The sequence below is a fragment of the Vulpes lagopus genome, chromosome 1, assembly GCF_018345385.1.
Source record: "Vulpes lagopus strain Blue_001 chromosome 1, ASM1834538v1, whole genome shotgun sequence".
NCBI classification, from domain to species: domain Eukaryota; kingdom Metazoa; phylum Chordata; class Mammalia; order Carnivora; family Canidae; genus Vulpes; species Vulpes lagopus.
In genome coordinates, this window is record NC_054824.1 from 7,065,249 (window position 1) to 7,081,946 (window position 16,698).

Sequence of the window (16,698 nt, forward strand, 5' to 3'; positions counted from 1 at the left end):
CTATGAAAACAAAGCCGATACTCACCATGAATGGCTTTATCATAGCCTCCTCATTTCTGAATTCTGACTCATCATTTTGATGTCAAAAGAGTTTTCTAGGGGCGCCTGGGTGGCTCAGTCGCTTAAGCATCTGACTCTTGGTTTCGGTCCGGTCATGATCTCAGGATCCTGGGATTGAGTCATGCCTCAGGCTCTGCGTTCAGCACAACGTCTGCTTGGGATTCTTTCCCCCAACCTCTCCCTTCCCCTCTGCCCTTCCCCCTGTTCTGTCTGTCTCTCTCTCACAAATAAACAAATACATACATATGTAATAAAATATTTTTTTTTAAAAAAAGAGTTTTCTAGAAAGTGCATGTGTGCTATAGTCCCCAAGTTCATTCACATTTGGAATATCCATCTGTTGCCTTTTTACTAAAGAACAAGTTGGCTGGCAACATAATCTTGTGTTATCCTTCTCATACTTAGGACTGCATAGGTATTACTCTACTGTCTTCTGACACTGTGAGGTGCTCTACTAAAGCCAGAGGGCAGTCGGCCTTTTTCTCCTTTTATGGGACTTGCTTATTTAGTCTGGATGGCCATAGGATACCTTCTTCCATTTATTCACTCAACTGACAACTACTAATTGTCAATTAGTACTATGCCCTGGGTAGTGTTCTAGTGCTGAACACTATTGGAAGTATCTTAGTGTGTAGTATTCCATATGAAATTTCGTTGGGGGGGCACCTGGGTTCTTCAGTGGTTGAATATCTGCCTTGGGCTCAGATCGTGATCCCAGGGTCCTGGGATTGAGTCTTGCATCGGGCTCCCCTCAGGGAGCCTGCTTCTCCCTCTGCCTGTGTCTCTGCCTCTCTTTCTGTGTCTCTCATGAATGAATGAATGAATGAATGAATGAATAAACAAACAAACAAATAAATAAATAAAATCTTAAAAAAATTGTTGGGACATGCTGTGTCCATTGAGCTTCAGATTCAAATTTTTATTTCAGAAAGTTGTCTCCTCCATTCTGTTGGTTCTTGTGAATATCAAATGAGTTAATATATGTAAATCACTTGGAAGAGTATATGGCACTTGGTTGTTGAAAGTAAGCTAGTACTTGGCACAAAAACAGACACACAGATCAATGGAACAGAATAGAGAACCCAGAAATGGACCCTCAACTTTATGGGCAACTAATCTTCAACAAAGCAGGAAAGAATATCTAATGGAAAAAAGACAGTCTCTTCAACAAATGGTGTTGGGAACATTCGACAGCCACATGCAGAAGATGGACCATTTCCTCATACCGCATATAAAATTGACTCAAAATGGATGAAAGACCTAAATATGAAACAGCAATCCATCAAAATCTTAGAGGCGAACCCAGGCAGCAACCTTTGTGACCTGGGCCACAGCAACTTCTTACTAGACACGTCTCCAAAGGCAAAGGAAACAAAGGCAAAAGTGAACTACTGGGACTTCATCAAGATAAAAAGCTTTTGCACAGCAAAGGAAACAGCCGACAAAACCAAAAGACAACCTACAGAATGGGAGAAGATCTTTGCAAATGTCTTATCAGATCAAGGGCTAGTATCCAAAATCTATAATGAACTTATCAAACTCAACACACAAAGAACAAGTAATCTAATCAAGAAATGGGCAGAAGACATGAACAGACATTTCTCCAAAGAAGATATACAAATGGCTAATAGACACATGAAAAAAATGCTCAACATCACTGGGCATCAGGGAAATGCAAATCAAAACCACAATGAGATATCACCTCATGCCAGTCAGAACTGCTAAAATTAGCAAGTCAGGAAACGATTGACGTTGGCAAGGATGTGGAGAAAGGGGAACCCTCTTAAACTGTTGGTAGGAATGCAAGCTGGTGCAGTCGCTCTGGAAAACAGTATGGAAATTTCTCAAAAAATGGAAAATAGAGCTACTACAACCCAGCAATTGCAATGCTGGGTATTTACTTCAAAGATACAAATGTAGTGATCTGAAGAGGCACCTGCACCCCAATGTTTCTAGCAGTGATGTCCACGATAGTCAAACTGTGGAAAGAGCCCAGATGTCCCATCTACAAATGAGTGGATAAAGAAGATATGGTATATTTATACACACACACACACACACACACACACACACACACAATGGACTACTACTCAGCAATCAAAAAACCCAAAATCTTGCCATTTGCTACAACGTGGATGGAACTAGAGGATATTATGCTAAGCAAAATAAGTCAATCAGAGAAAGGCAATTACCATATGATCTCACTCATATTGAAGAAAGAAAACAAAGGATCATAGGGGAAGAGAGGAAAAAATAAAACAAGATGAAATCAGAGAGGGCGACGAACCATAAGAGACTCTTAATCATAGGAAACAAACTGAGGGTTGCTGGAGGGGAGGGGGAGTGGACGGATGGAGTAATTGAGCGACGGGCACTAAGGAGGTCACGTGATGTAATGAGCACTGGGTGTTATAAAAGACTGACGAATGAATCGTTGCCCTCTATTTCTGAAACCAATAATATACATGTTGATTAATTGAATTTTAATTTTAAAAAGATTTAAAAGAAAAAGAAAGTACGCTAGTACTAGGGAGGGATGGGGGAAGGAGGAGGAAGACTCCTTGAGGAATACAAGTGCCATGCCTCTTGTATCTATCTTAATTGTTCTAATCATTTTCATATCTTCTATTTCTTTCTTTTTGTATGATTGCTTCTACCCTGTACACCATTGCATTTTCAACTGTTTGTTTATTAATTAATTTATTTAATTTATCCATCCATCCATGAGACACATAGAGAGAGAGGCAGAGACACAGGCAGAGGGAGAAGCAGGCTCCCTGTTGGAAGCCCAGTGTGGGACTTGATCCCAGGACCTCAGGGTCATGACCTGAGCCCAAGGCAGATGCTCAACCACAGAGCCACCCAGGCGTCCCTCATTTTACTTCTAATACGACTTTCCTTTCTGTGTTTGTACATTTTTCTTTCACTTCTTGAGAATTGCAAATATATTTTTCATCTCTTAAAGTGGGCTTAGAATTTCTAATTTGAATTCTTAGAACCCAAAGAAGAGCTCGTCTTTCCTTCCTTTCCCCTTTTTTTTTTTAATTTTGACGCTATGGAAAGTGGTCTTAGTTCTTGTGTTTGGAGGGCAATGCCTTTTGTGATCCATTTTCTTCATCTGTCTTTGGTTCTGTTTTTTACATATCTGCGCTCAAGTTCTATGTTAACTCTTATCCTCATATTTATTTATCTTTAAACAGAGCCATTTATTTGCTGAAGAATTCATAGGATCCACAGAAGGAGAGAATCAGGGTATTCTGTAGCTCCAACTTGAGTCAGCATTCTTGAACATCCATTCACCAGGTCTGTTATTTTTTGACCTAAAGCATGTATCTGCTTGGTCTGTGTGTGGCAAGTTGCTGTCACTCACAGAAATAGGCTGAGATAGGCTCCTTGAGTTCTAACCTAGCAAACCTCCCCTACCACCACCACATATGTGTGCATGCATACCAGCTGGCCCACAGGAAATGAGGATGGCATCGCCCTCAGTCCCATCCCCCTGTCCTTTCACCAAGGTCCTTGCAGGGGCATCTCTACTTTTTCTGGGGCTGGCCCACATCTTTAAGTCTCATTTCTTTAATTAAAGACTATTAGATGTATTACCTTCTGAACTGAGACACTCACTCTTAGTGAAATCTGTTTCTTGGTCTAGGTCTGAGGAGGTCAGTATCTGCTCTCAAATTACCCCTTGTTTTCATCAATACTTTGTAGAATATGGCAGGTTAACTGGACTCCTGGCTGCACTATTCCAAGAGACAAAAACCTAACCTGAAGTACTACAAGCTGTCCCTGTCAAAACAAATAAATAGAGGAAAGGAAAGAAAAGAAAGGAAAGAAGAGAAAGAAAAGAAAAGAAAAGAAAAGAAAAGAAAAGAAAAGAAAAGAAAAGAAAAGAAAGAAAAAAGAAAAGAAAAGAAAAGAAAAGAAAAGAAAAGAAAGAAAGAAAGAAAGAAAGAAAGAAAGAAAGAAAGAAAGAAAGAAAGAAAGAAAGAAAAAGGAACATATTGGTTCACAAGACAGAGCAGTCTACAATGTGGATCTGGTGGTCTCAGGTACCCTGGATCTAGGGGTATGTATGTATCATCCTTAATACACTGTCACTGTCTCCATTTCCTTAGCTCTGTTTATACATCATGTCCCCCCTCAGAGTCACCCTCCAGAAGGCTATGAAATGGCTGCTGTTGGCTCTAAGACCACACCATCTTTATAGCTTCCCCAAAGGCTTTGGCAAAAGGCCCATGGAGGAACTCAGCTGGCCTGTTTTGGATCACGTGCCCATGTCTGAACCAACTGCTGTGGCTGATGGACAGGTGAACTCTGAAAGCCAGGCCGGGGCCACATCATCCCCCCTGGACCCTTGGGAAGGTAAGGCAGGGAGAAGAGGGTCAGCTCTTTTCTAAATATAGACCGAGCATGATACAAGACACCTTGCTCTCCAAAGACAAGGCAAATATGCTAGGTCGATCAAAAAAAAAAAAAAAAATCAAGCCCACACTGCAGCGTGCAAAGTTTGCTCCATGTTTTGTAGTTTCAGGTTGGAACCAGTTTTCTGCTTCATTGATGGCATTTATTTTGGTGTTTTTCATTCTTTGCTGCTTTTGTTTAGTTTCTGTAGAATGCTTTTCCTTACCCTCTTTAACCAAGAGCCCTCTTTTCTTCTTTTTGATTCCAAAAATAGTACTATTGGCACTTGACAGTTTACAAACAAGGCTTTCAAGCCTTATTAATCATTCCACAGCCCACAGTAAAGGCTGGGAGGAGATGGGAGTGAAGGAACACAGCTATTTCCATTTTACAGATTAGAAAACGGTCACCCCTGAGAGTGGTAAGAGACTTGTCAAAGACCATACAGATAAGTCAAATGGCTGAGAGAGAACCGAACCTAAATCCAAGGATTTACATAGAGAGCCTTTAAAGGTTTTTAAGCAGATGTATGAAAGGGTCCATCTGATTGAACCACTGGATAGATGAATGGATAGATGGATAGAGGTATACATAAATATGTATTTTAATGGAAGCTTTCTTATTTTCAATCCGCGTGGCAACAGAAAGTAAGAGAAAATGGAGTGCTGCCACGGGGCAGGCCTGCCAAACCGTAAATGGGCCCTTGGCTGGACACGCAGAGACTGTCAGAATTGCAACACTGTTTGAAGATGATAGCTGGATAAGTGCTCAAGAGGATGCTCTCTTTTGTAAAGTTAAATAGTCCCCCAAGATCTTGTTTATGATGATGCCTTGCTGAGCAAATCCTATTTCCATCACAACCAGCATAAAGTGACACTCCACTCCACCCCAGGTCTGAGTTATCCATACTCTAAATGAAGGGTGTACAAATCAAAGCGATTTCACTGGAACAAACTGCTCCCTTCTCCCCCCAGCCTGGAGGCATGCAGCCTAAAGGTGTCAGACTCCCCCCGCATTAAGCGAGTGGGTGAGGACCCTGCGTGGGAGGCACGTCCTCATTTCCTCTGTCCCCTTTAGGAGACCTGCTTGGGCTCCTTCTGGAGCCAGTGTCCTCCCAGGCCTCCTCCTTTTCTAGTTTTGCATTCCCTCCCCTCCCTTCTTCTGCCAGCCGGGTTCACTGACAAGAGTCTTCATTTACCACATTAGGGCTTAAAGATGGAAAAATGTTAATTGAGTAAGGCTTTAGCATCAAAACTGGGAATACGGCACTGCATAGCAAAGATCATTTCTTGGAATTCTTCACTTAAATGTTTACGAGAAACAATTATCAAGTGTCCCAGATTGATTCACAAACGTAATTAATGAAAGAATTGCTAATAGTTTCCATTTTCTGGTTTGTTTTAATCCTACTGTATAAACTGTTTTTTTGGCACCATTTCAACAAAACCCCATCCTATGATTAAGGGAGGTAAAGATTCATAAAGCAGAAATGTTATGGGAAGTTAAACTCGCCAGGGTGCACTGCAAACCCGACTCAGGCACAGTCATTACAGGACGCAAAGGCCGTCCTCACCAAACAAAAGGAAAACAATTAGCACTGCCAATGCCTCATAATTTGGGACAGTCAGGAAGAAGCGCTTCCAGTCCCTAATTGATTTCTCCTTTGCTGTTTGTGGGATAAAATATGCAACTGAAAATGCCTTTGCTGTCCCAGACTGAGGAAGACATAATGAACTCTGGCTTGCCAGATTATTCTGCAACATCTGAAGGTTCGCAAAAAAATAAAAAAATAAATAAAAATAAAACAGCTCTTGTCTGGTTTTTCCTAGTCAACTTTAATTACTGTAAGGATGGGTGCAGCAAGATAAATGTTTCCTTTTCACTTCAGTGCTAAAGAAACACAAGCTCTCCTGCAGTCTTTTATGTTTAAACTCTGAGGTCTGCAGCCTATTCTTATTCACCGACTGGAAAAGATTGGTTGCAATGGCCAGTTTGATGTTTTGTGCTCAGCTCCCAAAGTCCCAATTTGAAGTCATTCTCTTCCACTTAAGGAGACATTCGATTTTTTTTTCCCTTTAATTTAAAAAATGTACTGAACGCAAAGCAACGTTACAAGGATTACTAGGTTGCCTCGTATAAACTCCGTGTGTGCGACACTCTTCAGGCTGTGTCAGCAGACAAGGTCAGTTCAGCTAAACTAACCAGCTGCCAAGCAGCCGGTTCCGGGAAAAGCTTTAAACACGCTGCATGTGTACGAGCCAAAGTCAGACCCAAAATCTAAAGTGAGGGCAACAAGTACTCGGTCTTAAAAAGGCCCATGGAATTTAATCTTGTTAAGCAAATTTGAACCGGGCGGTTGTCCACAATGGCCCAATAGAAAGTCATAGAAAAATATTTTTAACGGGAATGACCCCGTCCAGTCCAAGACCTTCTGCCTATCTCAGCATCGTTACTGGCAGGGGGTGGAGAACAGAGGCTGCTCTCCCCACTCCATCTCCCCCACCCCAGGCCCCAGTTATTCCAGCTTTCGCTAGGAAAACACCAGGGTGAGAATTCACATTTCTCCATAAATCTTAAGATGGTAAGAAAATTGCTCCTCAGTTTTCTAGGGGAAGCCCTAGACAGTCCTATCTAGGAACATGGTATGAAATAAAGTAATTCTCAATAATTCATTTTATGAGGGATTAGCAGAGAGATATCACAGACAACAGAAATCTACAGGATTCTACTGCTTTTGTCTATTTACCTGTTTGCAAAATAAATATTTAAATACAAGTTTCCACTGGGGAATAAAATAAGTGTCCACTCTTTGGTGGAATTAACAACAGTAAACCAATCCAAAGGGAGGGAATGAGAGATTCCCAGCCAGGCAAGAATCCTAAATAGCACACAACAGCACGATCACTCATCACTGGAGGGCTGGCTGAAGCAGCCCAACTAAAGCAAAGTTAGGCTTTGCTATTCTGACAGCCTTGTCAACGCAGCATTTGGCAGGTATGAATAAATGTTTTCCCGAGGATTAAACAGGGAATGATGTAAAACCAACTCTATTTTGTCATAAGAAAAAAAAAAAAAAACCTTTTCTATTCATGGAAAGGGAACATGCAAATCAACCATCTATGTAAGATTAGGAAACAAACCAGTATATGACACAGTTATCCTAACCAGAAAACTAAATCAGAAGAATACTGACCCTCCATTTCTGAGATGAGATGGCAAGGATGTTGTCCCTTTGAACGTTTCTTGCTCCTTGATTTCACTGAAGCTTCCATCATAAGTTAGCTGAAGTGGGTGACTCTTTAAGTGGCCAACGGCATCGGATTCTGTTAAACGAATCCCATTTATTTTCACCATGGGGTCCCCCTTCACAACTGTTTCTTTGGATTCCACTGTCTTCTTTGCTGTAACAATCAAGGAAATGTTGTGTCAAAGCAGTTCTGATTTTAGGAATTCCTATTTCCAGGTGTTTTTTTTTTAATCTAAGAATTTATACAATTTAAAAATTTTATATTACTTACAATCAAGTCTTTCAAGAATTGTGTGGACAAAATCTACAAGACCTCACCACTATTTCAGGCTTGGCAGCATCAATTCATCAAAAATGAATCTACTCTCTACTCTCTCAGAGTCTACCAGAGGACAAATACTCAGATGTAGGTTTTATGAATAACTTGGTCCATATAAACACTTCTGCATCCCAGAATGAGGACTCCTTTTCCTGAATTTGATTATCTTAATAATTTCTTTTTCAAAAAATACTGAGTGCTGGGACACCTGGGTGGCTCAGTTGATTAAGTGTCTGACTCTTGATTTCAGCTCAAGTCATGATCTCAGGGTTGTGGGTTTGAGCCCCACATTGGGCTCTGCACTAGGCAAGGAGCCTGCTTGGGATTCTCTCTCTCCCCCCCCCCTCTCTAAAACAAATAAATAAAATATCTAAAAAAAAAAAAAAATACTGAGTGCCTCCCTGATGTCAGGCACTGGTCTAGACACTTGGGCTATATCAGTAATGAAACAAAGAACCCTGACTTTATAGGACTTATGTCCTAATAGGTATAAATAGATAATAAATAATGTTCTGTAATAAACGAGGTACATGACATAAGATAATAAGTTCTACAGAAAAAAAAGCAAAAATAGAAAAATGGAGAAAATCAAAGAGGATTGGGGATGGGGGCAGGCAGCAGTTTTGAACAGGATAGACATAGTAGGGCAAGCCTTTAATAGGGGTGAGACATCTAGCCATGGGTTTGACCAGAGACAGAATTTCCTGCAGAGGGAATAGCAGCTACTGAGGTCTCAAGGCAGGAGTGTGCCTGGCATGCTTCAGGTACAAGAGGAGTGGAGTATGTGAGGGAGGAGAGGAAGATAGCTGATCAGAGGGGCAGCACCCAGATCGTGGAGGCCTTATATACCACTGCTGGCTAGTAAGAAGCTGAGGCATTGGCTTACGAGGCTTTCTAAAGAGGAATAAGATAATGAGAATTGCAAAAAGAAGTCCAATCTCTAAACCGAAAACATCTATTGTGTTTATGACTACAGATTCTTAGGCTTACAACACAACACTGTTTCTTTATCAGCAAGTGGACGTTAGGAATAGCTCATCTGTGCGGCTGATACCACACTTGTGTCTCAGATAAAATATATTTTTTTGAATGGGAATGTGGGGATGAGGTTCATGTAGAAAAATACTGTTTTTGCAAGCTTCTCCAAAACAACTCAAGGTTTCCTTTTCTGCACTTCAACAAAACAGTAAAAGCCAACAAAACCACCTAGTCCACTCCGACCAAGCTCCCTGCTCTCAATGAATTTTAAAGCTGAAAGGAAACTTAAAGATTGGCTAGTCTAAACTTCATTTTTCAGATAAGAAAACTGAAAATCCAAACGTTGAGTGGCCAGTCTAGGCTCACAGAGCAAGTGCAGGGAGAGCCAGGACTGTACAGTGCAGAGTGTAGGCTTTGCATTCCATCAGGCTCAGGGTCAAGTACTGGCTGAGTGACTCAGGCAGGTCACTCAACTTTTCTCTCACCTTCCTCGGTGGTCCCCACCTCTTAGGGGTGTGGTGAGAATGAAATGATATGACCTAGTAAAGTGATTTACTCAAAACCTAGAGGTTATTGTCATCATTATTAAGGGAACCCAAGAACCCTGACTTCTGGTCCAGGGCTCGCTCTGTAGCACCACGCTGCCTTAAATATCTTCCCTACTGAATTACAAAGCACATATTTTGTTTCAAGTAAAGCATTTTTAGTCTATGCCTACATTTTAGCATTTCTTTCATTCATTTACTCCATGAATATTTATTAGGCACTCGCTGCTATGTGTCAGGTGCTGTGCCAGGCGCTGGCCGTCTAGTGATGAACAAGAAGTCCCAGCCACCAGGGAGCTTCTATTCTAGAGGGGAAACACACCCATGCTCATAGGTGGAGTTGCTGCAGCCCATCTAACTTCACAATCTACTGGAATGAGCTGGTCAGTTATTACTACAGGGGGAAGCTGCCCTGGGCTCACTCTTATCCTGATGGATGTCCACCATTAAACTGAGCATGAGTAACAACGCCCCGTGTGTCCCCGGTAAATGTCCATAGCTCGCTGTGCTAATTTTGTAATGGATCATGGATAAAATTCCAAAGTCTACAATGAGTGGGATTACCATGCGGGAACAGTTCCATTTCACAGATACTGCTTTGGCACCTGTTTTAGGTTCTCAGGCTACAGATAAAGGAAACTTCTTTTTCTCCTGAAGTCGCTCAGTCTTAATAGGGGGAGACAAAGAGACGGACAAGTAAAGAGAGAAATGTAGTACAGCCTGGCCCGAGCCAGGTAGGGGCAGTACAGAAAATAAGAGTGTCCCGAGGGGTTGGGAACAGGTCAGGGAAAGATTTATAAAGCAAGCGGAGACTGAGAAGTATTCTGAAGGACGAACAGGAGGCACAAAGGAGTTCTGGGAAAAAGGAACAAAAGTCTGCAGTCAGAGCTAGTTTTGTGTGTGTGTACCCCAAGCAGGGTCCCACACTTAGAGGGGCCCTACACTTGGTTGAAGGCTTTACTGTCACCATCTTGAAATTCTCAACAATGTTTGAACAAAGAGCTCCACATTCTCAGTTTATAGTGGGTCCAGCAAATTATATAGCAGATCCTGCAAGAAGCTTGGAAGAGCAGGACAGGTGTGGGGAACTGCAAGGAGTTCCATACTGCTGGTGCACAGGCCGTGGACGGAAGGCAAATGAAAGTCCAGAGAAGGGCCTGGAATGTCAGGCTGGGGCTAGATCGCTACAGAGCTGTGCATGCTGAGGTGTAGAGACTTCATCCCCTGGACCAGGAGTCGGCAACCGAGCCACCACGTCTAGCTGCCTCTTGTTTTTGTCGCGCCTGCAAGCTAAGAACGGTTTTTACATTTTTCAATGGCTGGGAAGGATTCAAAAGGAGAGCGCTATTTCGTAAGATGTGAAAGTTTCAGGAAATTCAAGTTTTGGTGGCCATAAATCAGTCAATGTTGCTTTCCCACTACAACGGCACAGTTGAGTACGTTGAACAGAGACTATACGGCCTATTTGGCCCAAAATAATTACTCTCTGGCCCTCTACAGAGAAAGTTTGCCAACTTCTGTGCTAGGTCAATATTTCCCAAACTGCATTCTTCAAAAGACGGATTCCACAGTCAAGTACATTTGTAAAATGCTGGGTTGAATTAAAATTAAATAGGCATCTTTACAACATTCAACTGTGCCCACGTGCACTGGGGCTCTAACAGGGAGAGGAGGAAGGCAAACTGATTCGAGTGCTGAACCCCTCTTCCAAGGGAAAGCTGGAACTCACTTTGGCAAACACTCCTTCAGGCCCAGGGAGCCCTCCAAAGGGTTTTCAGTGAGAAGATGATGCAATCTGATTTTTATTTGCTTCCTGCCCCCTTGTCCCATATGGCACACACAGAAGATAATCATTTTTCATGGTCCACTGGGATAAAGGGATGAGGCTGCTGCTCACAGCCATGTGTGGTTGGCAGCTTGGCTTCTCCAGGCTCTTCCGGCTGCTCTGAGGGTCCTCAGTGAGCTGAGGATGGAGCAAGGCGCGGGGCGGGGGGGGGGGGGGGGAGAAGACCAGGCACAAGGCGACAGTTGATAACAGCAGTGGGGCAGCGGTGGGACAGGGAAGTGCAGAGCCAGGAGACGCGTGGAAGCGCACGCAGAGAGCCCGGAGAGGGCTGCGTGAAGGTAAAGAGGGCAGGGAGGGTGAGAAGGTGGAGACTTCCCTGTGGTCTCGTTCGGGCTTGGGTAAAGGGGCGGTGTTAGCAACACTGCCAACCGCCAGCCAAAAAGCCCATTTGAACAGCAATTACACCGTGAGTCCTATGAAGCTGACCACGCACGTCTCTTCCCCTTTCATTTTTAAAAAAATTTTTTATTCCTTTATTTTTTTTAAGACTATTTATTCATGAGAAAAAGAGAGAGAGACACACAGAGAGAGAGAGAATGAGAGAGAGAGAGAGAGAGAGAGAGGCAGAGACACAGGCAGAGGGAGAAGCAGGCTCCATGCAGGGAGCCCCATGTGGGACTCGATCCCGAGTCTCCAGGATCACGCCCTGGGCCGAAGGCAGGCGCTAAACTGCTGAGCCACCCAGGGATCCCCCCCCCCCCCATTCATTTTCTTAAATCAGGAATCCCAACCCTGCCACCACACCCCTTGGCAGAGTCAGCTACAAGTGACCTCATGATCGAAGGCAGGGGCGCCCCCTCGGTCTCCAAGCACAGCTGCCTTGGGGTCACCCCGCGAAGGATGCCTTTCCTGCACTACAGAGGCTCTGCGACAAAGCCCGGGGAGCTCCTGCACAAAGGACATCGAGTCCAAGCAAGGCCGGCACATCAGAAGGTGTTGCAATTGGGCAACGTGCGCTTTTAAAATGACGATGACTTTTCGCTGCCATCGCTTCCTGAGCGCCGACCCGGACCCGGGAGGATGCGCAGCGGGCACCTGCCAACAGCGTGGATACAGGAACGGCAACAGCCAGGGTGGCCTCAGTGCCGGGAAAGGACAGCCGCAGGCGGCACCTCCCAGGGCGCGGCGGTCCCTGCGGTGGCCAGGGGGAGGCCGGGAAGGTGAGGGTGGCGGGTGAAGCTGCTCAGGCACCTGCACAGGGATGCGAGCAGCTCGGGAGGCGGCAGGGCTCTCACCTGGGAGCTACCAAGAGTTAAACCACGGATGCATATGCAGCACTCAGGCCCCGAAGCGACACACTTAGCAAACAGCACCCTTACAGCAGCCCTGCCTCCCGATTATAGGGAATGCCACGGATCCTACCGAGGAACCTACCTAGTCTGACCTCACTCCCCCGCCCTGGGATCCCAGATCCCATCCCTTCCCATGTTGGCAAGAGCTTTGTTCCTGCAATTACCAATCCTCCCTGATTTAATTGGTGTGCCTGGGTCCCCGGGCTGGAACGTTTGAAAAGCTCCTCAGGTGATTCTAACGTGCAGCTATTGTTGAGAAATTTAAGTCAGGTGACGTCTGTCCCCTTGCTGAAGCCCTGCTCTGGCTCTTCAGGGCAAGCAGCATAGAGTCCGGGCCATTTTGCCCAGCCTGGCCCTCCTGGGCTGTGGCCTGAGCTCCCTCCATGTCCCCATGGGGAACCATGTCCCTCCCTCCATGTCCCCATGGGGAACCATCTTCCAGCCACACTGGCCTTTGGGTCCTGCACCACCCGAGTGACTTCCTCCCCTCTCGGGCCTTGTGGCCCCTCAGTGCGGGCACGTTGTCCACTCCTCAAGGACACATTCCAGTGTCACCTGAGCTCACACAAAGTACCCCTGCCCACAGACATTCTCTATCCCATTATCTTGCTTATCTTCTTCATAACCCTCGAGGGAACCCAAATTATTTTGTTTCTTTGTTTTTCTGTTTGCTATCTCCCCTCACAAGCTCCTTGAGGGCAGGACCCCGTGGGCCTAGGGAGGTGCCTGGCTCTTAGAAGGGGCTCAATAAATAGCTGATTGACTGTTAGAAAAGAAACAAATTGGGACATCAAGGTAAACCACGTTGCCTAACTACACATCCCATCCATTATGGTGTGACATGCACGCCCTGTACTGCCTCTTTGTCTCTTCCTTTCTTCTTGATTCTACCTCCTTGGCTATGTCAGGGATCACGAGGGAGCAGAGGGGCCAGAAAATGAGTGAAGCGGGCTGGGGAGACATAGGGAGCTGCAGCTCACACCCTGGGCTAATGGGGGTGGGGGCTACCTGGAATGGGGGCCCAGTGTTGCCAGACCTTCCAATTTTTCTCAAGAGGTCATACATCTGGATTCTTCCGTGAGATATGCTACATGTAAATACTGGTGACTAAAAGAAAATGCTTGTATGTCAAACAAGTAGGATCCTCAGGTGGCGGCTTGTAACTCTGGGGATCCATCCTCGGGTAATCTCCTCTCTGTGACTGTAAACCTACCCCTCTTCATCCATCCTTATTGACTGAAGGAGAGCCAGTTCTCTCAGCCCCTAGGAAAGTGGTTTTCCAACTTTTTGGCTACACATAGTAATAATAATTTCACAATATAGTTTAACATAAATATATAATAAATTGATAATACGACCCTGGACACACAGGTGCATGACTACAGCAAGGATTCTTTGAGGCTTACCCTTACTATCTATGTTACGCCCTGATGTTCTATTCTTTTTTTTTTTTTAATATTTTTTTCTTTATTTATGATAGTCACACAGAGAGAGAGAGAGAGAGAGAGAGAGAGAGGCAGAGAAACAGGCAGAGAGAGAAGCAGGCTCCATGCACCAGGAGCCCGACGTGGGATTCGATCCCGGGTCTCCAGGATCGCGCCCTGGGCCAAAGGCAGGCGCCAAACCACTGCGCCACCCAGGGTTCCCCTGATGTTCTATTCTATTCTAATTCATTTTATTTACTCCTGGTGATTCACTAAATTGGTTGCCATCTCACTAATGGGTCATTTCCCGCAGAATTTGAAAAAATTCTCTTGGTATACTCTGGACAGGGGTGATTCCAATGGTTGGGACACACCTTAGAACGTGAGGTTTGCAGCTTCTCTGTTTCCAGGTTTAGACGCCCACCAGCAATTCTGTGGAAAAGAACTGGAAAAACCGCATCCAACTTCTGCTTACATTGTCACGTGGGGTTGGAAAGGTATTTATTTTCAAAGACCTGAGCTTAGAGCACATGACATGAATCTCAAATGTGCCTCATGAAATTAACCACTGTCTGAACTCTAATGTAAAAGTCATTTAGGGATCCCTGGGTGGCGCAGCGGTTTGGCGCCTGCCTTTGGCCCAGGGCGCGATCCTGGAGACCCGGGATCGAATCCCACGTCGGGCTTCCGGTGCATGGAGCCTGCTTCTCCCTCTGCCTGTGTCTCTCTCTGCGCCTCTCTCTCTCTCTCTCTGTGCGACTATCATAAATAAATAAATTAATTAATTAATTAAAAAGTCATTTATTTTCAATATAAGTGAACTCCTTCGTTAGAAAACCTCCTAATATTTTTTTTCCTACCAAGTAACTTTTTTTAAAAAAAATCTGCCACTTAGGTATATTTCATACATGCCCAGAAGAATATATAAACAATGCTCCTTAACCAGGTTTGCACATTATTGTTAGTTAATGTAAAAATCCTGTGGGGTTTGGAAAAAAAAAAAGATGTAAAAATAGCTTTTGTGTGCAAATTCAAAAAACATGTAAAAATAGCTTTTGTGTGCAAATTCAAAAAACATGCCCACCCTCAGATTTCAAAGGATGAAACCCCAGCCTTACACTCAGTGGGAAGAAGGGTCCTGTCTGGCAGAAGAGTCCCCTGGGAGGCCGCCCGGAATAAGCGCGCCCGGGCACTGCTTATTCTTCTAATCTTCGCAGGGTCCACTGGGGGTTTAGGAAAGGCAAGGCAAGGATCCTCCTCCGTGGTTGGAGATGCTGGAGCTTTCGGTTTCTGGAAAGAGATTTTTCAATTAATTGGCATGAGTTTCTGTGTCTCAAACAGGACTTACCGCTCTGGAGCTGGCGCTGACACTTCCAGAAGAACACAGGGCTTTCTGCTTGGCTTCATCCCGGCCACTTGATTCTACATCTCATTGGCCCATTTTATTGAATGTGTTATATGTATAACAGTTTTTCATTGTTTTTGTCAAATATATTAAATACTCTGTTACCATGCTTAGCATGTTTGAGCAAACAAATTATCCGTGCTAGCAAACAGATCTCTCTATGACACTATAAAATTCCATACAATGTATTCAAAACATTTTTCTGAACTTTTGTGTTCTGGCCAGCTCAGAGAGCAGTTACTGAGCACCAATATATGCCAAGAAATATTGTGGAACATAAACACTCTCTTTACATATTTTGGACTCCACAAAAGTATTTTTTTAAGAATATGAAAATCCTTGAATGATTTAGATTATAAAGTCTAAAACATAAGAATAAGAAGTTGTCTTGGACTTATATAAAAATGTTTTCTTGGGATCCCTGGGTGGCGCAGCGGTTTGGCGCCTGCCTTTGGCCCAGGGCGCGATCCTGGAGACCCGGGATCGAATCCCACATCAGGCTCCCGGTGCATGGAGCCTGCTTCTCCCTCTGCCTGTGTCTCTGCCTCTCTCTCTCTCTCTGTGACTATCATAAAAAAAAAAAAAAAATGTTTTCTTTTGGGGGGGGCGGGGCCTGGGTGGCTTGCTTGGTTAAGCATCTGCCTTTTGCTCAGGTCTTGATCTTGGGGTCCTGGGATTGAGCCCTGCATGGAGCCCTGAGTGAGCCCCTGGGTTGTGCTCCAAACTCGGTGGGGAGTCTGTCTTTCTCTCCCTCTGACCCTCCTTTCGATTCATGCTTTCTCTCTCTCTCTCTCTCAAATGAATAAATATATTTTTAAATGTTTTGGGGAGCCTGGATGGCTCAGTCAGTTAAGTGGCTGTCTTTGGCTCAGGTCATGATCTCAGGTCCTGGGGTTGAGCCCCCAGGTAGGTTCCCTGCTCTGTGGGGAGTCTGCTTCTCCCTTTCTCTCTGCCCCTCCCCATGGCTTGTGATCTGTCTCTCAAATAAATTCTACATCTCAAGAATTGCTGACACCCTTAGAAAAGGAACATTACTGGCAAAATTCCAATTCCTTAAAGACTAAAAAATACTAGCACTGAAGCACTTAGCACCATGCCACTCAGAGCACCCTGTGGTCTCACCTCCAGATAGATGGTGGTGGCCTCCAATTTCTTACAGGGCCTCCCACTTTTGGTGT

The 16,698-nt window shown here is 44.4% G+C and overlaps 1 protein-coding gene across 1 annotated transcript in view; it reads right to left on the minus strand.

The window, feature by feature from the left end:
- Positions 1-16,698, minus strand: part of ARMC2 (armadillo repeat containing 2) — a 105,121-nt gene that overhangs the window by 72,659 nt on the left and 15,764 nt on the right. The window contains exons 4-5 of the mRNA XM_041760685.1: positions 15,234-15,405; positions 7,658-7,865 (exon numbers count right to left, since the gene is read on the minus strand). Of these exons, the coding sequence (XP_041616619.1) occupies positions 7,658-7,865; positions 15,234-15,405 (380 nt within the window). The remainder of the gene's footprint in view (positions 1-7,657; positions 7,866-15,233; positions 15,406-16,698) is intronic.